This window comes from Otolemur garnettii, unplaced genomic scaffold (assembly GCF_000181295.1).
Source record: "Otolemur garnettii isolate 467f Iridium unplaced genomic scaffold, OtoGar3 scaffold00098, whole genome shotgun sequence".
In the NCBI taxonomy this organism is placed as follows: domain Eukaryota; kingdom Metazoa; phylum Chordata; class Mammalia; order Primates; family Galagidae; genus Otolemur; species Otolemur garnettii.
This window is the reverse complement of record NW_003852493.1, coordinates 5,028,943-5,053,933: the sequence shown is the minus strand read 5'-3', so window position 1 is coordinate 5,053,933 and position 24,991 is coordinate 5,028,943. Positions and strand designations below refer to the sequence as shown.

At 38.3% G+C, this 24,991-nt stretch overlaps 1 protein-coding gene across 5 annotated transcripts in view; it reads left to right on the top strand.

The window, feature by feature from the left end:
• Positions 1-24,991, top strand: part of ACVR1 (activin A receptor type 1) — a 128,930-nt gene that overhangs the window by 48,795 nt on the left and 55,144 nt on the right. For 4 of the 5 annotated variants that reach the window (XM_023516796.1, XM_003795961.3, XM_023516795.1 and 1 more), the window contains one exon: positions 23,471-23,544. In XM_023516796.1, the coding sequence (XP_023372564.1) occupies positions 23,478-23,544 (67 nt within the window). In that variant the 5' untranslated portion in view covers positions 23,471-23,477. Of the gene's footprint in view, positions 1-16,359; positions 16,402-23,470; positions 23,545-24,991 lie in introns of those variants that run through there. The other variant, XM_023516797.1, reaches the window with a different exon arrangement.

The window sequence follows — 24,991 nt, the reverse complement described above, 5'->3', positions numbered from 1 at the left end:
GAGCCTCATTCAACTTCTTGTGCAGGAATTGACCTGACTCCAAGGGTCAATGGTTGATCTGTGGAGTGGATGAGAACTGGTAGGGTTAAAAAAAAAAAAAAATGAAGCCCAGATGGAAGAATAAGGGGGAAAGTGTGCTGGGTCTGTTGGATTCCTTTATTGAGCTACCGGCTGCTCTAGAAGGCCTGCTATGTCATTGATAACATCAGTTTGACCAGAAATGCTGCGTATTTCTTTCCCAGTCTGGTTAATAGAAGGCTCCAGTGGGAATTGTATAGGGGGAAAAATAAGGATAGGCAAGTGAGAGAGCAGGAATGGGGAAGGAAGAGAGAAAGGGGTAAGTAATAATGGGGTGCCTCTGAGTAAGGGGTGTGTATGTGTGCGTGTCTTTGTGGAATCTGTTCTTCTCACCTCCTATCTACCGAGGAGTCGTCTAAGGGGTATTCTATTTTAGTCAGTAGCCTTTCTATTTGGTGTCTGGGTTTCTTCTAAGTCACCACCAATGGAGGAACAAGTATGGGGCTATTAGTTTTTCATGTTACCTCTTTTCAGGCATCTTTGTAGAACCCTTTATAATATTTATTTAAAACTTGTATTTGGATGAGTCAAAATGGTCAAGTCTCAGCAGTTTCGTGGGATTCAACCTAATAATTCTGCCCTAGTCACTGTCATTCTCTCCTTACAGCCACTCCTTAGATATTACGTTTATAATAATAGCTACCACTTATTTAGCGCCCACTCTGTGCCATGTGCTTCACATGTGGTAACTCCGAAAGGAAGGCGTGATGCTCATTTTGTTGGTGGGAGAGACTGGCCAGGGCGGTTGGCCTCAGATTACATGGTGAGCGATTGGCAGGGCTGGGATTCCTTGGTTCAAGCCTGGACTCTTTTTGTGTTCCTGTAGCCCAGCGCCTTTGTTCCCTCAAGATTTATCTTCCATCCTCTTACTTTAGATTTCTGTGCAGATAAATGAGACTTTGGCTGGACAGATGAAAGAGATTTCAGTGGACCACCAAATCACTTCAGTTGAGAGTTATGAGGTTACAGAGTGTAAGCAGGTTGTCTCCAGCAGTGTAGTCTATACGTAATTACAGTCAGTAATTAAGTAATCTATGGTGGGTCCCTCTCCAATCAGCTAAATTGTACTTGAAATTCTGGAGGAGAAAGTGCTCTGATATTTGGACCGTAAATCCATCACTGGGGACAGAATGTTAGGAAAGCCCATTTTCATTGTATCTTTATAGCGAATCCTCTCTTTAGGCCATGCGACAGACCTTAATCTTTTCTATAAAACATTCTAGAAATTTTGTCCTTCCTTATGCCCTGCCTTCCCTCTACAATTCTTTTTTTTTTTTCTTTCATTGTTTAATAGTATGGTAAATTTAATCCCAGTTTTGTACGCAGATATACATCTAGAGAGAAAAGTCTTTCTATGGCAGAATCTCTTCCCAGGATTTCTTGGGAAATTTATGTGTTTTTCCAGATCTGGAGAAAAATCAGTTCTGAGATAAATGGGGAAAACTCTTTAGTTCTCTTGTGAGAATTAAAACAGTCTACATAGAGACATGACTAGATAGGAGTCTACTGATGTCAGATGGAAAGCAAGAGCAGGAAAAGCTGACCTGTGGTGTTGAAGGGTAAGATTGACTTTTCTTGGAGCCAGATCAGGATAGGAGCATGTAGGAGAGAGTTGGTCATAACTGCTTGTAGCTGTTGCTAGGTTATAAATGGGTGTTTGGGGCCCAGTCTGCTACTACCAGTGCATCATCTATGCAAATAAAACAAGTTTATAGGCATAGCATACTATATACAAATCCTGTGCATGGTATTCCCAGAAATAAGTTTCGGAAGTAAAACAAGAGCTTAAATTGGCAGTTTCAACATGTGATTCTGCTAGTTCTGTTAGCTTGTGTGTAGATCTGCATGTAGGTTATTTGTAAGGGTCAAAAAACTTTGTTTTTTAAGGGGCCAGATAGGAAATATTTTAGACTTTGCAAACCATACAAACTTTGTCCCAACTATCAACTCTGCCATTTCAGTGTGTAAGCAGCCATAGACTATATGTAAAATGAACAAGTGTGCCTGCTCCAATAAAGTTTTATTTACAAAAACAGACTATGGGCTAGATTTTGTCTACTATTAGAATATCATCCAATAATGTTTCCTGGCATTTTCTAGGATTTTAATATTTGCTGTAGGCTGCAATTTTTTGTAAATACTAAATGTGATATTTCTCATTTAACAATATTTTTCGATAACCAAAATAATGAGTAAAGAATATTTGGAAATATTTTAAGAATAATATATTTCTGGTAATTCTGGAGAAATTCCTGGAAATTTCCATTTTTCATTCTTATTCTTTTATGTATAAAATGCGAATATCATTTCCTGTCTATCTTGTTACTGTCAGGATTGAGTCAGACAATTCAAGTATTATAGTTAGCATAGTTCAGAACTAGGTGCTCACTAAACAATAGCTGGTATAATTAGTAACTTTTTTTTTTTTTTTTTTTTGAGATAACATCTCACTCTGTTGTCCCAGGCTAGAGTACCCTGACATCAGCCTAGCCTACAGCAGCCTCAAACTCCTGGGCTCAAGCAATCTTTCCCCCAGCCTCCCAAGTAGCTAGGACTACAGGTGTCTGCCACAAGGTCCAGCTAATTTTTCTATTTTTAGTAGAGATGGGGTCTTTATTTAGTAGACAGGGTGTCTTGTTCAGGCTGGTCTTGAACTGCTGAGCTTAAGCAAGCCACCTGCCTTGGCCTTCCACAGTGCTAGGATTACAAGCATGAGCCACCATGCCTGGCCAGTAACTCTTCAAGATGGGAAATACTTACCCCTATCTTATGGAAAAGGGAAGTTGTATTTGCCAGGGGTTGAATAATTTGTGGAGGTCACATTTAGTAGGTCGGAAAACTGGCTGCTTCTTAAGCCCATGTTCTTGTTACGATATCCTTCTTCCTAAAGTAATTTTGATTAATGGTAATGCTACAGTAAGATCCCCTGTGGTTTCTTTGGGTTATAGGCCTGGGTGGAACACAGGGAAGATATGAGTGGTTCTTCAAAGGGCAAGGATTTGTAATATTTGGAAGCTGCAATTTCTAGTAGGCAAGGATACAACTGTAACTAAAAAAATTGAGAAAACTTGTCCTGATTTTTCTTCCCTGTTGCTAGCTCCTGTGTTGACTGCCAAGAGCTTGTTTGATTTTAAGTGCTTTTTATGCTCGCCTGTTATTCAGGTTCCATCATATTACAATGACTTTTCAGAAACTATGCATGTTCTTTTAACTGAGATTAAAGAAAAATGTACTACCTTGTTTAACACCCAAATTGGTGTTAGAAAACTTGACATGATGTCCCCTCTCCCCCTTCCTCAAAGTTGCCCTCCAAATTCCTTCACAGGAACGCACCTTTGACCTGTACAGTCAGGTTTTATACAGTTTGGTTAGCTGCCAATAATTAAAACTCCATAGCTAAACAAATAAGTTGACTAAATTAGTAGGAAAAAAACTCAGCTCAGTGAAAGTTTTGTGGCAAGTGGCTAGAGTTTGTTATATACATATTTGTTTCATTTTGCTGATTTCAATTAGTGTGTATGTCAGTTTTCTTTTTGAAGTTCGTTTTTATCTTTTTGTTTTGGACACAACTCCTTTCACTACCTTTCAAGCTTGCTTATTAACATGAAGGATATCTGTGGGGAGATGGATCCTGAGTAGCACATTTGTAGAGTTAAATACCCAGAATTTATTCAACACATAAGCTCCTATTTCACCAACCTGTTCTTTCTTGTGGTGTATACCACAGGTTTTCATGGGTTATTTGAGAGCCCAATGAGCTTTTAAACAAATGTTAAGACATATTTAATTTGGAGATTTGATTTTTAGCTAATAACTCTTGAGTACTAACCATATGTTAACTGCTGTAAAGGAGGGTTGAATAGAAGAGTAACATGCGATCTTTACCTAGTGGTAAACTGGCTTTGAGACAAACCCAGTTCGTGGCAGAGAAGTGCCAAGTTGAGTCACAAAGAATGTAAATACAGGAAGAATTCGAATGAGAAAAATCTGGAAAATAATAGCAATCTCTAGAAAAGGCTGAATACAGTCAGGAGAACCCAAACACCGTCTTGGAGGATCAGAAGGAAGGGAAGTGAGAAGAACCTTTGTAATTAAAAAGAAAAAAAAATAGGATGATCTCTGATTTTTAAAATGAGAATTAGGAAAGTAGCTATCAATCTTTCTTTATTTTCTTGCTTATCTAAACGTCTCACCTACATAGTACCTACATGTATAACTTAAAGATAACATTGACCCCAGACCAGACAGCTTAGCACTCACCTCCTCCTCAAATACAGTTGATCTTTGGCAGAGCAGTGTGAACCTGCCAAATTTCCCTGCACCCAGCATCTTGGAAAATACCAGTATTTTAACAGTTTATTCTGAAACTCAAGGGTTTGTGGGTACTGCTCCGCTGATGAGTTTGTTTTGGGGGGTACCCACTTCAGGAATGGACTTTTCCGTGTTAACTTGGCTAAACCATTATGGAAAATGGCACATTTCTAGTTGAGCTCTCTATAGCAGTGGGGGTGGGGGATGTTTTTATGTGTCTTAATTTTAGTGTGCTTTTTACATGTCTAGATTTTCTTTTCAAATAAATTGTGAACCTTAGTTTGAACTGAAGACTGGCTTAATCGTATGTGTAAAGATATTTCCCTTGATTTGCAAGTTGGGTAGAAGATTTTCTTTTCCATATAATTACTTAGGAATGTGGTCTCTGGGGCTTGTTTTCTGCATAGATTTATTTACATGAAAGTTTTCTTGGCCAAATGTTCTTTGGGGTTAAAAAAAAAAAAAAGATACTGCTTTCCAAAAAAAGTAAGTTCTTCAATGCTTTGTGTTACTTAACAATTTGAATGGGAAAGTTTGGTTTTAATAAAAATTTCCTTTTCCTCTGGCAAATGTTGATGTTTTTCAAGTCTTCCTAAAGGAAAAGGGAACGTGGAGCTTTTTGTTTTCTGTTAGTTATCGCAAACTCCCCTTTCCTTTCCTTTCCACATGGTGCTCCTTCTCCACCATTGTTTTACAAGTCTTTGAACTTGATCTATATACTCCTGAGAGTGTTGCTTGAAAGTGGACCCAAACCAGGTATTTCTGAGTGAATAAATAAGAAATTCGTTACTCTAGCATACTAGATGGCTTTCAGAGGGGCTAAAGATCTGGGAAGGGAGAATAATTGATATATACAAAGTCATTGTTTTTGTTTGTTTTGTGTGTGTTTGTGGGGGGGGCGAGATGGTCTAGGGTGCATGTTATGTGAGCTTTAAAGGGACTTGATTTTGAAATGTACCAACAACAGGTCTTAATTGAGTTTTGTGTTGCTGAAGAAAATAATCTCAATATTAGTATAGATCCATGATCTCCACGCATTGCCTATTCATGTTTTCAAACTATTCTATACTTGCTACACTTATAAATAAATTGGCTTTGTTTTATGGTCCCAATTGAAAGGCGGGTTAAGTGTGTACTTCCTTTAGCCGGCATATTCACAACTTCAGAATTTTCTTCTGCTTAGCTGGTTTCTTTTCTTCTTTCCCTCTGGAGCCCTGAGGGAACATTGCATTGCCATAGTGAGAGCTGCTGGAAAACTTGTCATTCCACAAGCACCTCTTCCACTCCCCAGGCTCCCCAGGAAACAGAGAGAAGCTCTGAATGAAGGCACATTGCTCAAAGGACTGAGGGCAGATGCGACTGGGAACTAGCTTGAAGGTAGCTGAGTCAAGTTTACCCAGGAGCTCTGTTGTGCCGCCAGAGCTGGCTGTGCAGCCATTTCAGCAAATCATCCCTTTTAATGCTGTTTGGCAGAGATCAAATATATAGGGTAGGTGGTTTGCCGCAAATGATTGTTTTGTTGCTTTATCTTAATCTAACAAAAGAAAGTTAGGACCAGCCTTAATAGTTCTTAACTTCTTGCATTGCCTTGATGTTAGTCTTTGTTGGGTATATCTGCACAGCTATTTTTTAACTTCGGGCAAGTTGTTTAAATACTACCAATATTTCCCTTCCTATCAAATGCTTCTGCCATCTTTTTCACCTTACAGGGACATTATATTTATTTTTTCCTTTTAAATAGATTTTAATTTTTAGAGAGGTTTCAGGTTGAGCAAATTGGGCAGAAAGTACAGAAAACTCCCATATGCCCCCCCCCCCACTGTCAGTATCAGTGGTACGCTGATTACAATCCATGAATCTACATTGTCTCATCACTACCACTCAATGTCCATAGCTCACGTTGGGGTTAACTCTTGGTGTTATACATTCTGTAAGTGTAGACAAATTGTAATGACTTGCATCCACCATTATAGTATTGTACAGAGTAGTTTCAGTGCCCTGAAAGTCCTCTGTGTTCTGCCTGTTCGTCTCCCTTTCCTCACTAGCCCCTGGCAACCATTGGGATTTGACTGTGTCCATACTTCTACCTCTTTCAGAAGTACATTTTAGTACTAAGTGTCCTTTGGAAGATTTCGAAATCTCTGTGAAGGTTAAAGTACTAATAAGGTTGTGATAAGTTATGGGGATGCTATGAATACCTACTTGGAATAGAGTTAGTAAGATATTTCTATAAGGGGAGACCTGAAGTACAAAATGTTGATGTATGTGTTTGAATTTAGCGTCTAGATTGCTCAGATATAGTTTGAATCTTGTGTTTAGAGACAGAAGTCAGGAACTCAAGATTAAAACCTCCTAGGGTTGGTCTGTATAGCCTCCTTGGATGTAACACTTTTCAAGAATAATTTATTTTTTAATTTATTTTTATTTATTTTATTATTTTTATTATTTTTGGGACAGGATCTGGCTATGTTGCCCAGGCTAGTCTCGAAATCCTGGCCTCCAGCATGCCTTCTGCCTCAAGTTGCAGATTTAACACTTCAGAAGAAGGTCTCTGATAGCTGTTAGGTGCTTTCTTTTTAAAAAGAAAGACGGATTTCTCTCTCTCTCTCTCTTTTTTTTTTTTTTTTTTTTTGGTATTTTTTGGCAGGGGCTGGGTTTGAACCTGCCACCTCCAGCATATGGGGCCAGCACCCTACGCCTTTGAGTCACAGGCACCACCTAATTCCTCATTTTTTAAAAAACTTTTCTTTATGTAAAAGTTTATTTTTGTTAATTTAATTTCAAATAGTACAACAGTATAAAATATAGACACATATCGATATGAAAGTTCTCACCTTTTTTCTCTTTTTCACCTTTGGCTAATAGGTCGGAACACAGACTTACCCATGTACATCCCTTTTCACATGCAGACATTTTTGTATATTAACAAAATATGCATATTAATTATGTTTAAAAATTGGTAAAACATGACCACATATCTTACTTTACAACTTGATTCATTGTGGAATTTTTTAGAGCAAAATTTAATCTCAAGCTAAGTAGTGCCCTCTTAGTGTTCCTTACCTGGCTGTAACATGGTAATAACCTGTCCTCAGGTGGGCCTGTAATTTAAAGGGGGGTAGGGGACACCTTTCATGTTAGGGACAAATCCAAGTCTATGACTGTTGACATGAGAGGTTTTTTTGTTGTTGTTTTTGTTTTTTGGTAGTTTTTGGCCAGGGCTGGGTTTGAACCCACCACCTCCGGCATATGGGATCCATGCCTTACTCCTTTGAGCCACAGGTGCCACCCTGACCTGAGAGTTTTAGTCATGAAGGATGTTAGTTTTTAATTTCCAAGGCAGGTGATGCACTGTTTCAGGCTGTTGCCATGGCATCAGTTATGTCAGATTTTTATTTTCTGGAGGCTGTGTTAATATATTAGCCTAGTTGTTCTGGCTACTATCCTTTGAGCATTTTGAGATACCTTCCTGCCCTTTAAGGTGGTGTGATGTTGAATTACTTTTGAGAGGAAGTAATGGATAACAGGGATAGCATTAATAGAATAACTTTATTTTTTGTATATATTTATTTAAGGGTATTTTTTTGTGTATATTTTTTTAACTATGATAGCTATAGTTAATTGCTAACCCTGTGACTTTTAATTATGAAATGGGGTTAAAATTGTTCAGCTCAGTAGTTTCCCAGTGTGGTTAACAGAGAAGTTTTCAGATCATCTGGCATTGGAAATGAGTACTATTTTTATGAATATAGAAAGCATTAATTTTTGGAAAGGTAACATAATCAACATATGTAAGATGAAAAAGACACAAAAGAGTGGAGGGTAAAACCTAAGTCTCCCTCCTCTCTCGGTCCTCCAAGTCCAGTTATCCTCCTAGAGGGGACCAGTGCTACCAATTTCTTGTGTATTCATTCAGAAATTTCAGAATGCATATAATGTACAGACAAATAACCTATAAATTACTACATATTTTTTCTCTGTTTTTAATACACATGGTAACCATACACACAGTTTTGTTCATTTTTATCATCAAAATAATATTTCTTGGAAGTTCTCCCATATTGACTCTGTATTCGTTTTTTGTGGATGCCTAGCGTCCCGCTGTCGAGATGTGCTGTGATTTATTTAACCAGTACTGTATTGATGGGTGTATAGATCATTTCCAGTTTTTATTATCATGAACAAGGCTGTAGGGAATAATCTTGTACATATATCATTTCACACACATGTGAATTATCTGTACAATCCATTTCTAGTAGAATTGTTGGGTCAAAGGCTATACACATTTTAATTTCTGTAGAAATTTATTGCCAAGTTGCTCTGTTCATAGACCTTGAAAAGTTTTAGATTTCACCAGTAATGGGTGAGAACACTGCTTCCTGATATCCTTGCCAATCACAGTGTGATTGCCAAACTGATAGGTTTTTCTCTTTGCCAAATCAACGGGTGAAAAGTGGCAGTTTAATGTAACTTTAATTTGCATTTTAAAATTTTGATTGACGTTGAGCATCTTTGCACAAGTTTAAAAGCCATTTTTATTTCCAGTTCTGTTTCCTCTGTGCTTGTGTCTGTTTCCTGTTGGATTGTTGACTTTTATTATCAAAATATTGACTTCTTATCAACTTATTGATTGTTATTATCAGTTCGTAGCTTCTTTTTCACCTTGTGATATGTGCTGCTTATATTTTTCGTCAGTCGGCCATTTGAATAAAAATAGTTATTTTGTGGCATAGATTATTAACAATTGTATATAGTTAATTTTACCTATTTGTTTACTCAAGAAATATTTATTGCATGTCTCTTATGTGTCAGGACCTTGTTCTAGGTACCAGGCTATACAGTAGTGAATAAAATAGACCCAACTTCTTATTCTATAGAACTTAGATTCATTCTTATTTTGGAGAAGATAGTCAGTAAAAGATGATCAAATGGATTTATAGAAATAAATAAACAATCTTTTTGTGGCTTGGGAGATTTTGTATTATAGTCAAAAGACCTTTTTGAATTCTAGATTTCAAAACCTATCTCCTGGTTTCTTTTAGTGTCAAGGGGGGTTTTTAGATTAAAATCTTTGATTTTTCTGGAATGGTAGATATGAATTCAACTTAATTTTTCTCTAAGTACTTTATTAATTAGAGAAGGCTGAGTTGTAACCAAGGGAATGAAATATGCTATGGTTCAAAGAACACAGAAGATTATTTTTTCCTCATTTAACAGTCCCAGCGTGAATAAAACAGGTCGTCAGAACAGCCCATATTCAGGAGCTTGAGTTCCTTCTGTTCTGTTGCTCCAATAATTGTCACTGTGGTTATCTGCATGGTCAGAGCTAAGTTGCTGCCATATCAGGGTCCCCTCAGTGGGAAGGGCAAAGGAGAAAGTCCAGAGCAAGTGGTCAGAAGTAGCAGACTTCACTGCAACTTGCATTGGTGAGAACTTAGTCATACGGGCACATCTAGCCACAAGTTAGGCTGGGAAATGAAGTCTGCACTGGCTATCTGTGCCCAAGAAGAGAGGAAAGGATTTTAGAAGAAGTTTAGAAGATGGAAAATTAGCAGTCTCTGCCACATTGACTAGTCTCAATTTTGCTGAAAAGTATGAGCTTTTCTCCTTTGATTTCTTATCTAGTATGAATTCCTGTATACATGTTGGTTTATTTCTGGGCTGTCCTTTTAGTTTCATTGATCAGTCTGCCTGTGCATGAACTGGAATCCCACTGTTTGAACTTTGGAAGCCTAGTATGTGTTTTTTTTCTTTTTAGTAGGGATAGTCTCCTTCTGTATTCTTTTACCCATGAGACTTAGTTAACTGAAGTAAGTGAGAGGAAGGACGAACTTACACAGTGTTGTTATCATTTTATTTTCGTACATGATTTCTGATTATTACTAGGAAACTGATTGTTATTTCTCTGTTTTTCTAAAAATAAACTTGGAACGTGTAAGAACAATTTCCCCCAGTTTGAAGATAAGGAAGATTTGCTATTTCAGAAGTTTATTATATAAACTTATCTGTAAGTTACACACCTGGGCTGATTTTTACATATATGTAAGATGCACAGAACTTGCCACTTCCTTTTGTGTTTGTGTGTTGTACGTGTGTGCACCAATACCTAGTCAGCTTTTGTCTTTTCCTTTTCATCTATTTAAATGTAAAATAAAACAGATTTACTCATGAAGTGCACAGAGCTTGGTTAATTATTGCAAGGTCCGTAGTTTTTGTGATCACGATACAGGTCAAGAAATAGTATGTGATGTAGTCTATACTTGTAGGAATTATTTCCTTGCCTTTCTTTGTGGGCTGTCACCCAAGCATTCAAGTTAGCTTTGCACATCATCTAGAGTCTTTTGAATCCCTTAACTCTCGCATTACACCTCCGGTTCTTTGCTTACCTTTCGGTTTCTAAGTTGAAGAACCCAGTCATTTGACTTCTAGCTTCTTACTGATGGGATTTTGGTGATTGGATCCTCATGGTTTCATTGAACTCGCTTTCTAGCGGTAACAAATGCTGTATTAACACCACAGTCTGGGCACCAGGGATGGCTGTTGCTACAGGGGAGCCTTTATTTCTAGGTCTTTTTAATAGACAGAGCCAGGAATTAAATATATAAAAAATGCTTGACGAGTTTATTCTGATAGTTCTAATTCAAATTTATAAGGTTTTCACTTAACCTTTTCTATACTACGTCTATATCTCCTTTATTCTACACAGATAATTCTGATTCTCAAAAACAACAGGGGAAGGTGGAATTAAGCACATAGTTACTTGTTAGCTTTTTTTTTTTTTTTTTTAGAGACAGAGTCTTGCTTTGTAGCCCTGTGTAGAGTGCTGTGGCATCATCATTGCTCATAGCAACATCAGACTCTTGGGGTCAAGTGATCCTCTTGTCTCAGTTTTTCTAATTTTTTTTTTTTTTTTAGTAGAGACTAGCTCTTGCTCTTGTTTAGGCTGGTCTCGAACTCCTGACCTCAAGCAATCCTCCTCCCAGAGTGCTAGGATTATAGGCATGAGCAACCATATGCAGCCTTTATGCACTTTCTTTGATATTACACACACAGTATTCTCAATACTGCCATAATACTAACATGGTGCCACTGGGTATGATAACTGGAAACTGAATATAATTTCTTTTTTGAATGCTATCTCCATTCTCCTCTTGGTTTTTATTTTTTGGGGGGTATTTATAGTTGAGAATTGGGCCGATTTAAACACTGATTAGCTCTTAGATGACATTTGCAGGAGGAGTAATTTTAACTTGGTTAGGTAAGATGTTGGATTTGTAGTTATGTTTAGAAAAAGTCCTTATCTGTTAGAGAATTTGTGGGTGCTATGATATGACATCTGTGATTCTCATTAAAATATCCCAGGAAGAAAATGGGAAGAGAGGAAATGAGATTGCTTATCCTTGAAAGAGGGGGTAGGATGTTGCTTATTTTTGTAATTTGAAGGTTTCAAAAGAAGGTGTGGCATACTTTCAGTTTCTATGTAACTTTAAATATTTATAATAAATTTAAATATTAATTTCCTAAACAGTGAAACGGCAAGAACATATAGGGAAGAAAGTAATGAGGAAGGAAGAGACAGGGAGGGGGAATAACTAAAAAAATGAGTGATTCCATTCTCAACCTGGTGGTCCAGCCTGGTGACCTAAAATGGTTCCTGAATCTAGGAAAATGGATAATGTTTAGAGTGAAAAGAAGAGAAAGCTGAGGTGTGGGAAACCAAGATATAAGGGATGAATAGCAGAAGAATCTTCCCACTAAGGAAGCTGAGAAGGACCAAACTATGAGTAGAGACACCGGAGAGTGGTGTCTGTGAACCTGAGTTAGGGAAGAAGCCAAGGGAGAGGTATCCATTGACATCACCAGCCTGAGAGGAGATGAGTGAAACCCCCTCATCATTCTGAGCATTTTCTGAATTGCTTGGGGAGGGTCAGACTGTTAGACCTCATCACAGATCAACGTCACTAGGGAGGGTTGGGAGTCCATTTTTTTTTTTTTTGAGATAGAGACTCAAGCTGTCACCCTGGGTAGAGTGCTGTGACATCACAGCTCACAGCAACCTCTAACTCCTGGGCTCAAGCGATTCTTCTGCCTCCACCTTCCAAGTAGCTGGGACTACAGGCACCCTCCACAACGCCCAGCTATATTTTGATTGCAGCCATCATTGTTTGGCAGGCTGGGCTGGATTCAAACCTGCCAGCTCAGGTGTATGTGGCTGGTTTTTGAGCCACAGGCGCCGAGCCTGGGAGTCTGTGTTTTAAGAAGGCTCTCTGAATCTGAAGGATCAAGGAAGGATGGGGATGAGGGAGAGCCTGAGCAAGGGGAGTTGCAGTCGATCAGCTGGTACAGAACACTGGGCTGAGGACTGGATGGAGGGAGCCTGTTTAGATTACTCTTCTAGAAAGTTCTCTGAAAAGGATGAAGAGGGTGGAGGGGAGGCCTTGGGGCTGATGGAGGTGGCGATTGTTGAAGGAATTGATGCTTGTGATGATACTGGAGAGGTTGCTTGTAAGCTTGAGAGTGTGAATGGTTCTCAGTGCAGGACGACTGGACCACCGGAAGGATTATCTGTTTGGAAACAAAGATTTTGATGGAAAGCTTGGAAGTCAAAATGGATTTGATGTTCATGGGTGTATTTACTGTGAATTACATGTAAAAGAGGAGAAGTGTCAGAGTCCTTTTGGTGACTCTGCTTCTTGAGTTGGTTTTGGGCCCATGGCCCATGCCTGAGGAGGGAGGAAGGAAGGAAGGAGGTGTGAAGTCCTGGATACAGGCACTCTCTCCAGACACCATGTTTCCTCTTCCTTTCCTTGCCTCCTGTTAAATGGCAGTCTTACCTGTGTACAACCTCCAGAAGGCGTCGCCGGGGACGCAGTGGTGTTATTTGGGAGTGGTGTTATTTGGGAGTATTGGAGGGATTCCTGCATTTCTGCAATGATTTCCTAAGCATAGTATTGGAAAGCTGTGGGCGAGGATGGAGGTGAGAATCTTCTTCCTCTTGTTTTCCTCTGCCTGGGGGGTCTTTGTTTTATTTTTAAAAACAGAGCAGATTTACCATTTTCTAGCTTACAGGTTTTTTACCTCTGTGTATTTGGGAGCATCATCTATTTTTAAGTTTTTCTTTCTTTTACCCCACTTTATATAGTGTATTTATTTTTACTTTTAACATTGTTTTCCTATTTAGACCAGTGAGTGTTCCTGGTCGGGTGGGTGGCTTTTGGGTTATATTTGTTTTCTCGTCTCTGTCCACCCTGTATCCACCCAGAACCTCTCCCTGTCTCATCCCTCATCCCCCGTCTCCTCCTTGTTTTCTGTTGTGGTTACTTGGATGCTAACCCGTTCAACTTGTGCACTGACCCTGGTACACGGCTCGTTTTCTTTCTCATGATCATATTTATACTTTTGATGGATATATTTAAATGAACAGCTGTGGGTTTGTTGAGTCATACCACAATTATCTGATTCTGCTTTAGCTGCTCGACTGGCAAAAGCATATTTCAAGCTAAATTGTGAGAGAATTCCATTAATCACATTCTATTTGGGGGAGGGGAGAGGAAAAAGACCACTAAGAAATGTTTTTTTTTTTTTAAAGGTTAATGTTAATTAATTAGTGATTCCATTATTTAGAGTAGGTTGATCTGGCTGCAGTGTCATGTGCCACTTAGGGAAACTTTACAAAGGTGTAAATACTATAAGAGATTTTATGATGTTAGCCTTGTAGGCAAAATTCCCTGGAATAATTGATGTGCATATAAAGTTAGTCGCTGGTGTTCTATCTGTAAAGACCAGGGCTCTTGACTCAACATTCTTTGAATTCATTGACTAAGCATTTTGTTTAAACCTCCTAAAAAAAAAATAGCATCTAATGTAGAAGATGTGAAAATGCTCCCCTGCCCCCAGTGCACTAACTGCTAACTGGAACTTCTGGTGGAGTCTTTGGCTGCCATCCGATGGATCTATTTTTCTCTTGATACTTCCTCGGGGTTCTTTCTGAAAGTTATTAATAGGCATGGAAGCCTGGCTTTCCGAATAGTGTCAATAAATGTTAGAAGACTTCAGGGGGAGATAATATGTCAATTTCTGACTTGGAGGCGATGTATTTTCAAGCTGCAGAAGCTGTCTCAGAGGTCACTGGGGATGGCTCCGGGCATATCAGCTGGTGTCTGCAATTGGAGACCCAAGCAGTCCTTTCCAAATGGGATATTGTCTACCAGGGAGTTGTCTGGTGGACCAGAGCCTGCCAGCCGGCTTTTTCTTTGGCTGCTTCTCTTGGATGACACCCTTGAAAACTGGAACCCAAGTAACAAATGTTATCTTTTGATTTGTCTCAAATACCCGGTTGCTACTATATTAAATTGCGGATATAGAACAATCCCCCCTCTACCGCCCCTGACCCCCATCATTGCTTTGTCAGGACATATAAAAGTTAAATTACCTTCCTCTCCCCACCCAAACCACAGTGTAGCCTAGACTAAGGGTGAGTGTGTTCTGTTTTATATTGAGTGCCCACTGCGTGCCAGGCATGGGTCCTAACCACGAGCCTGTTGCTTACAGGCTTTCTCCCATGTTGCTTACATTTTGGTGTGTGGAGGAGGGAACATAAAAAAATAAACTAATCAGTAAGTGACAAATGTCAGCCAGTGTAAAGTGATATGAGGAAGATAGGGCAGGATAGTATAGAGCAGTAGATGGGTGAGAAGGTCTGGGACAGGAATGGACTTGAAGTATAGGGTGAAGGGAAGGCTGTGGTCAGGCCAGTGAATAAAGGGTGGGTTTTTCCCTCCTCCACAGAAGTACGTTCTAGTGTCTCCCACTGCGGGGATGGAAGGGATATACTTCCCTGGCTCTGACATCCCTTTCATCTTATATGCTCCCCGCCCCCCGAAATTATAGGTTTGTCCTGTTAGTCTTAGAATTGGGGCAGTCAGCCGTGTCAGATGGTAGGTGCTTCCAGTGTCATTTGCCCAGTAAGGGGAGGAATAGAAAGGTCTAATTTATTAGGTTAAGGAGGAATCTTGAGGTTAGGTATGATGAAATGAGATAGGAGGGCTGAGACAGTGTCTACCTGAGGACTTTCGGGAAGAAGCAGGATTTCAACGCTCTCTAAAGTTATATATCTGAAAGAGTTTTATGGGGAGGAATAATAGGGACTTCCTACCGATAGGTGAAAAAATTATTCCAGTCACATTTTGCAGAACAGAGGTAGAGGTAGTGGGCTGTGAGCAATCTCAGGGAATCTAACAAAATAGCAGGGAGCTGACGAGGTCCCGTCAGTTGAAACAAAGCAGGAGAACTGTGGCTGTTTGATACAGAGAGAATGGAGTGAAAAATGAGGGACAGTGTCCAGGAAGTCAAATGTCTTGAAATAAAAAAAAAATAACTCCAGTTTTGAGGTGTCAGTAAAGCCCGTATTGAGTGATCAAAACATTATATTCTCAGAAGCTTAGCTTGGTTATTATTTGTATGTATGGTAGGGGTATATGTAGCAAAGTCCATTTCATTCTATGTACAATTAAACTTACCAGAGATTCTTTGATTCTGACACAGTCGTTTAAGCTGAAATTTCCCCTTATTTTCATTCCGTAAGCCTTATCTTTTTTTCCTTTTATCATTTTACGGATCGTGTCGTTTGCTTTCTTTCCTTCCGAAACCCCATCTTGGGTCCCTCTGTCACAGCTGGAATGTTTGTAGTTCAACTCAGTCAAAACCCTTTCTTTCCTGAAATAATCTATAATTATTTCCTCTCACTACAGGATAAACTGATCCAGGGCCTGGTTTTCAGTTCTGTAGTACTTATCCAAGAAGCTATTTGTATTCCTCTATCGTGAAAGATCAAATTACATGCTAATATTCTGAAAGCAACACCACCCCACCAGAGACCCTCCAGCAGCAGCTAAGTCTCAATCAAACCAAGCCTTGGCAATTTGCACATCACCATTGAGCCGGAGTGTGGTGTTAAAAATATTTAACAGGTCATTTTTGAACTGTTGAAAAGACCCTGACTTCACTTACATGGTATGATGGCTTCTGCTTAGCTTTTCTTTGCAGCTTTTACTGACAGCCCATGTTTCTTTTCACCCCTCCCAAAGGCCCAGGTGGCTTGGAGTGAGCTACCTTTGGGTTTGCTCATTGTCTGTTGAGCAAAGAAGAGAGGTATGTGTGCTCACATTATCTAATCAGTTACAGAGATTTTTGCTGCACTCACTGGTGGTTCATGTGGATCTGTCTTCCTTCAGTGTTTCATGTCTAGAGCTTGTCTTACTGGCTGTGCCTTGGCCCACCACATGTTCCTTACACTAATTTCCCTTTTTATTTTGAGGCGTGAGTTACCAGAGAACTGAAGAGTGCAGAGAGGGGTAGAGGCTAGGAACCCCTGACACACTCTGAAGGAGGCTTATTTTTTCTTTGAGATTTGTGTGTGTGTTTCTTTTTTTTTTTTTTTTTCTTTCAGGGGGACAGGAGAAAGGAAGAGGAAACTGGAGGTTAGAGAGTATATGCAATTAATTTTCAGCTAGAGAAATAGAAGGAGGGCATGATTAAAAGGTGGCCCAGATAACCAGGAGCGTAGAATATTCTCTAAGAGGAAAATCACAATTATTGAAGCTCAGAATGATTTGAGATTTGGATAAAATGTTAAGGACAACCAAAGAAGATTGCTAAACTATGGCTGACTAGTCAAGTGAAAGTTATTAAGACCACCTGGTTGGGTGGTCTTGGGTTTGACCTTTGTGTCCTGGGGGAGTTACTTCTACTCGTCCATTTTCTTATCTATAAAATGGAATTAATATGAGTATTTATGTTAGAGTGCCTTGAGGAGAGATTGAATGACATAATGCATTTTGTTCCTCATGCACAGTGCATGGCTTATTAGTAAGTGCCACTACTGTTACGGTGATAATGATACAATGTTGACAGATGACTAAGAGAAAGCTGGATTACTCAACTTCTTTTTTCTGCTTTGCCACTGCCAGTTATATTAAAGATGATGATTTTTTTTCCTTGTAGAAGGCACAGCACAGACTGCATAAACAGATATAAAGAAAAAAAAAACTTGAGTGGGATAGTAGGACAAGCCCTTCCTAACGGAGAGCAGGTGTGGGTTACAGAGTGACTTCATATGGCCAATGGAAAAATCATTTAAAGCAGAGGCAGGTTAGGGTGTATGACCTGTCTTTCAAGATTCTTTCTAGATCAGAGATTGTTAAAAAATTGAGCTGAAAGAGCATTGACAATGCCCTTATTGAATGAGTTAAGTGGGTACCCAGTAAATTATGTGTTGAACAAATGGCCAGACTAAATGAGTTTAGGCTACCTGGCCAGACAAATGGACATTTTGTTGAATTTTCTGATGGGAAGGAACCTTAGGTTTCATTTTACAACTTTTCCCTCATCCTTAATATCTTGAATAACAAACTGAATGCTGCTTATAAGTCTAGGTTTCAAAAATATCCTCTATTGCCATATGGTAGATTATCAACTAGACTGCTTAATTTGGATTCTACCACGTAAATGTTGAATATGGAAGTACATTAAACTCAGTTATTCTGTGACCAATATCAAGATGATTTTTATGGGGGTGGGGAAGGTAATTGTAGTGCAGTGTGGCTTTATCCAGCTGTAAAATTGTTGGTGAGTGAAAGAAGTGCCAAATTTGATCTCAAGCCCACACATGTTACAAATTGAGCTAAACCCTAGCTCCTTAACTGGATATCAGTCTGACCTATAAATGGAGTTTGAGAAGTACCATGGGATTTGGAAGGTGGTTCTATTCTACCCTGGTATTGTGTCTATTTTTAGTAGAGTATCATGGGAAATGTTCTGTCTCCCAAGAGGGTAGGCCTGAGAACATTGTAAGAGATGTTAGTGATTTAAAGAGGTTACCTTAGTTAAGGCAGGAAGTCTCCAGCCATGTTCTGAATATCTTCTGTGTCTGAGGTGTTAATATTTGTTACCAGGGATAAGGTGTCTTATCCAAGAACAGACAGGAGAGGCAAAAATTCATACTCTGAGCGCTTCTGATAATATTTGGTAATTCTCAGTAACCTATGATTTTTCAGTTAGAGATTTTGGCATTAGGACCTTGCATAGGATTTAGTTGAACCTAAATGAGATGAGCCGTTGTGAGTATCTCTTATTACAAGTTCAAAAACTATTGAACTGTGCACATAAATTATTTTTCCTACATTAAAAAATACCTAATGTGTTCTTCTTCGACTGTTAGACTTGTTGACTTCCTTGATGTTAGCGTGGTTAATGGGATGTCTAAAACTGTACAACAGTGGCATTTTTGTTAGACATTGGGTAAGGGATCAGGTTAAAGTATCTGGTGTCATTTGTTATCTGGTATAATAGAAGGACTGAGCATTTAAGGAGGAAGGGAATGGTCCAAAAACTCCTGGGGTTCCCAGTATTTTGTCAGGGTTTCTGCAAGGTCCTCTATCTTCCAGTGACACGTACAAGGCTTAATTTTCTATATATATACTTCAAGCAATACAATATGTCATAACAGATTGAATGTAGAATCATAGATGAGAATCTGGCTGTCTTCTACTAAGCCAAACATAGAGATTTACAAAAATGCAAAACAATGTAATTTTCTCAGTATATATTTTTTAAAAAATATAATTCTTGTTATATTTTTTAATAACAGGGTTATATTTTTTATTATTTTAATCGAATACAGTATTTTAAAAAATCTCAGTTTTAGCTTCTAATACAGTAATATCAGTAGATAAGCTCCCTAGTAATTTCCAAGAGAAGAAAGAGATCTCGAGACCAAAAAGTTGGAAAACCACTGGAGTAAGGTTTCCCTGAACTATTGAAATTATTGCCCCTCGCATTTTCCACTACCAGTCTCTCTTTCTGCTAGGTAACATCTGAAAACTCCTTAGCCAATAATACTTCAGAGCAGGCAAGTTGAAAATTTATTTTTGAAAACGATTTTTTCTTAATATATTTAAAAATTTTAAATAGGTCCTCGGGGCTTCAGGTTGATTCTTTAGCATACTGATGTTTCTTATCATTAAAATATGGCAAGAAATTTCAGAACATTCTCCTTTCTACATTTTCTTTTCTTTCCTTTGGGAATAACATTTTTAATAGCTGAATTTACTGGTCAATTAATTGTTCACACCTTGAACAAGATGGCAGGCAGTAAGTGATAGTGACTTCTTTCCCAAAGATTTTTGGCAGATTTTGAGGTATCTTTAAGGAGATTAGTTCGGGGGACTGAATTTCTAATTCTTTCTCTGTTTTCTATTTATGAGCCTAAACGGGTGTTTTAATTTTGCTTGCACAGTGATAAACTATTGTTCATGGGTATTTGGGGCATGGGCTTTTTCTGGCTTTGAGATGTGGAAAATAGGTCAGTGGGGATTGTTTCTTAGATTTTCTTTTTTTAAATAATTACAGCATTCTTGATTTTAAAGCTCGTTGACTGATAACTTTTACTGTTAACTGAACTACATTACAGATATAGTTATGGAGATGGTAGATCTTTTCATCTTGCCTTTCCTTTGAGGGTGTGTATGTGGTGGGAAGGTGAGGAATGGCGGTTAAGTCTTTAGAATTTAAACATAAATTGAGCTGGTTAATTCAGGGGAAATCTAACTAAACAGATATTAAATGTGCACTTACTTGGCTCGGGTAGTGATGAACAAGATAGATTTTGCTACCATGGAGTTTACAGTCTCGTGAGAGAGATGTTCGAAAGCATACACAGGTATGAATATACATGTATAATTAGCAATCATGATTATTTCTATGAGTAATCATTAGCAAAGTGAGATATGAGAGCAAGAAAAGAGGATTTAAGGGTTTAGTTAAGCTTCTGGAAGGAAAGGCCCATCACAGGGGACTTCATGCTGGAAGGTCCAGAGGTAGACAGGGAGCAGGCTGGTTCCATTCACTGGAAGAATGGATGGTGACAAGTAAAGGAACTAAGAGATGGTGTTGAGGACCAAGGGGGCTTCATGGGAGTGGAGATAGAGAGCTGAGTAGTGGACATAGAGCGCCCTGTGGGCGGACCCCCCGCCCCCCCCACCGGCCTTCTGGAGTATTCTCCAACTTCTTAAAACTCTTCTAGGCTCTCCGTGTCCTGGCCGTGCTGGTGTTTTTTCAGTTCTGAGGTATGCCACTAGGCCTTACCATACACCCTGCTGGCCCTGGCCACAGAGCCTCTAAAGAAGCTAAAAAATTATGCCTTGTGTCCTGCGTGCACCTTTCCCTATACCTCCTACATATCCTTTGGCTTCTTGGTTCCTCTTCAGATGTTACCTCCCCATGGACCTTTCCTCGTCCTCCAGAAAACTTCAAGTTGTTTCGTTAATAGAGTTGTTTTTACTATGTTCCTTCCAAATAGTTAATTCAGTTTTTATTTATGTGCGTTTTTGGATGACTCTTTGATTATTTGTAAGCTCCGTGATAGCAAAGACAATATTTATATGTCTTCATCATTTTAGGTTTCTAATGTATAAGACATAGTAGGTTCTCTATAGATTTTGAATGGATGAATAAATTAATGAATGAAAGACTGGGAGTTCAAAGGTAAAAGACTCAGATGAGAAATAGGTTAGTCCAGTGGTTTTCACTGGCTTTTGTTGACATATCTTGTCAGTTAAGTTTTTTGGTGTACCCTCATTATATTTTCTGGTTATATGTTTTATATAAAATAAAAAGTACATATTATATGACACACATAAAATGATTTAAAATTTTAATTTTAATAATTAAAAAATGAAAGAAAATATTTACGCTATTGCTAATGGTGATAGCATCATATTATTAATGAAAATCTCTAAGCACTCAGGATGATGTTTATTATATATAGCAGTGGGTGCAAATGCATTTTCCAGATATTTTTAAATTTTGAATTTGAAGAGACCGCTTCATGTCAGATTGAACTGAGTATTATTACTTTTCTTTAGTAAAGTGATTAATGTAGAACCTCGAGAATAGGCAGTGTCAGGCCTGTCATTTCTTACTCTTCTCTGGTGCCTGCCTTAATAACATATTCAAGCTCTAATTTCTTTAATGGTTTTAGAACACTTGTCATTTGGGGAGGGCTCACTTCATTATAACTAGCCAATATAATCCCACTTGAATAGACCCTCAAAACTACAGTACGTGTCCATGTTCTAATCACGTCTACCCTTCCCTACGCTTTCTGACCGATACCTTCTTTCCTGCTTTTTCTGACTGATAGTCAATAGACTCATAAGGAACAGAGAGACAAAATTAATGCTTAAGTTATTTACTACTTTATTATATTGAAATATTTATGAAAAAGAAATTTTGATACTTTGATTCCATAGCTCAATGAATGACCCTTACGTGACCTTTGGAAGTGCCTACCAGTTTTGGAGATGAGTGGGCTAGTGCTTGAGACTACTGTAGACACATGATTATGATTCAGAGTGGTGGAGACCAGTGCTGGGGGGCTGAAGTCACTGCTCATGGAGACATGTTTCACCAAGTGCTTGCTTCGAGCTAGATCCTGCATGAAAGGAGTAGGACCTGGGGTAGCAGAGGGGTGGAGGAGAGGCCGACCATTGAAGCAGAGGGGAACTAACTGCACAGGCATGCTAAAAGGCCCAGAGATGTGTTGGAGGAGGCAGGCTCTGGTCGTGACGCACCACAGTGAGGGATTTGTATGTCCCCGCAATAGTCTACTGTAGAAAAGATCTATGTTGATGTGGTAATAATAATAATAATGACAACACCTGTAAAAGGGGGTTGCTCACGTTTCATAGACTTTTTTTTTTCTTTTTTCTTTTGAGATAGATTCTCAGTTGCCCTGGGGTTGAGTGTTGTAGCATCATAGTTCACAGCAACTGCAACTCTTGGGCTCAAGTGATCCTCTTGCCTCAGCCTCCCACGTAGCTGGGACTATAGGCACCTGTCTCAACGCCCAGCCAGTTTTTTATTTTTAGTAGAGATGGGGGTCTTTCTCTGGCTTAGACTGGTCTCGAACCCCTGAGCTCAGGCAATTCACCCACCTCAGCCTCCCAGAGTTCTAGGATTACAGGTGTGGGCCACCTCCACTGGCCAAGTTTCATATACTCTTAAAAATATGCAAAGAGGGTATATTGCTATTATAGGAGGGATAAGCTGAAATATAACTATGGAAAAAGGAGAAATAAGTTGAAATGAGAAATTGATTTTGAGAAGAAAGTTAGAAATTGAACACTCCAAACAAGTTAGGTAGCATTGGGCTTTTGCTCTTTGTTTTAAAACTATAGGAGAAAGGACTTTACCACTTTATTTTATCATCCAGAAAATTGCAACAAACTGAACTCCCATTATATTCTTGATATTTTGCAGAAATTATTTAAATGGAAGAGTTCTTTATTATTTTCACTTTAACTCAGAAAATTGAGCTTCTACCAATGTAGTTTTAGGACAATACCCACTTAGAATTTGTATCAAATATCTTATTTTCTCTAAGTGATAGTTTTCTATTTTATAGATTTACATGATTTCTTATATTGAAAATCTTCCTGTCTTAGTTGTATCTATCCATTGTTAAGTTTGAAGTTAGCGTAGAAATGTTTAGCTTTGCCATAGAAGAAGTATACCATTTTTTTTTTTTTTTTTTGTATTTATTTCTTGTTCGTTTTTTGTCTTGGGGCTGTATAAGGATATAGGTTACTCCACCTCCAACCCTTTTAATGGAGAAGCAAGGCTCAACTATATTCAATCACTTAATCTCCAACAGCATGTTAAAACAGTCTATTGATGTTTCTCAGGGTTTTTAATTTAGTGCCAATTGTTCATTTAATAGGGTAAAATAAATTCAAACTTTAAATGTTTTTGGGAGTGCCTAGACTTAAAAGTGAAAGTTTTTCATAGTCTTATTGAGTTCTCTACAAGAGTAGATTCTGAAAAAGTAGCCTTAGAGTGGCTACCAGTCAGGGATGGTATGTTTAGATTCATAAAAAGAATGCATGTTAAATGAAGTAAATAAGAAATAAGGGCATTTGTGAGGAGGGCCTTGAATGTGTGAAGATGGTATGCTTAATTGAATTTGTCATCCTGTGGTTAGATTTTTTTTGTTTCACTTACATCTCTTCTTTTCATTCCACAGTTGTACAATGGTAGATGGAGTAATGATTCTTCCCGTGCTAATGGTGATTGCTTTCCCTTCCCCAAGTATGGAAGGTAAGTGACTCACAGCTACTTGGGTTAGGATAATTATAGTGTGTATTGTTTGGCTTACTGTAAACTAGTTCTTAATCATATCAGATTGAACACAGACTTTTCATAATAAATATTGGGTGATCCCCTTGACTATTATAAAGTAAAAATCTTCTACATACTTTGTCTTCATTTTTGCATCGTATTTTTAGAAAATTCAATGTAATTTCCTACCTGAAATAAATATGAAGGAGAAATAAAGATACAATTTTATAATTAACACTAAAACAATGTGTGTAAATAAATGTGATACATTCACTCAGGCGTGAAGTGGTCCATGTTTGCACTATTTGGGGAATACACTGACATCTTCAGAAACAGATATTGGTGGCTTAATTGTCATCATAGTCTTACCTTCAGTGATTGCATTTTCTGAATTGGTGAACAGATTTTTTGGGTTAATCGCAAGAAAACAGAGAACTATTGGCCCTTGATTTATATACCAGTTATATTTTTGGAAAATTTAATATAATTAGGACAGTATTAAAAAAAGATAGTATGAGGCATACTTCATGTTTTTATGGATGATAGCCCTAGACACTAGGTTCGATTAATTATACAGAGATTAGACGTGTAAATGGATGCTCAGTGGGACAGTCAAAACTTGTGGGGAAAGGTAATAAAAGTTACTCATAATTACCTGCACTTACATGTAGGAAGTGCTTTTGACATGTATTTTTCTAGGCATATAAAACATAAAACATCTGTATCTCATTGCTATTGTGTAATGAGTAATGCCAACTTTATTTTACAAGGGTCCCTGCATGAAGGGTGGTGCTTATAGTATGAATGTCAACCTTGTTATGATCAGATTTAACAGTAAGACTAATGCCCCGTTTCAGGCTCTTTGGAGTATAATCGTTCATTTTGTATAAGGAATGAGTTTCCGAGGATGCATATGATTTGACAAGTTAGAATAGTCAATACTATTGACTATGGCAAAACCAGTGCTTAAAATCCTAGGAATCTAATTATCTATAAGGTTTATAATATTTGATCTCTTTTTACTTCCTTTCCATATTTATTTGCATAAATTATACATATCTCCGTTGTCCTAGCCACTGATCACATTTAGCACTCGCAATGTGGCTAATCAGGAGTTGAAAGATTCTCTAAGTGTAAGGTACAAACTGGATTTTGAAAACAATTTTGAAAATTTTACAAATGTAAATTTCGCCTCTTCCTTTTAGAATTGTGTTAGGTGGTATCCATTTTATTTTTATTATATCTAGAGTTTAGGTAAGCTCTAGATTCTGCTCTAAGCAATATTGTTAAAGATAGGTCGATAGTACGACAATTGTGTCAGTTAGTGTCAAGAAGGTGTGGAAGAGGGATCCTGTGTGGCCATGTTGCAGGAATTAATAAGAGGAAATAGGCTTTTATTAAAGCTGGAAGGATTTGGCTCGGCGCC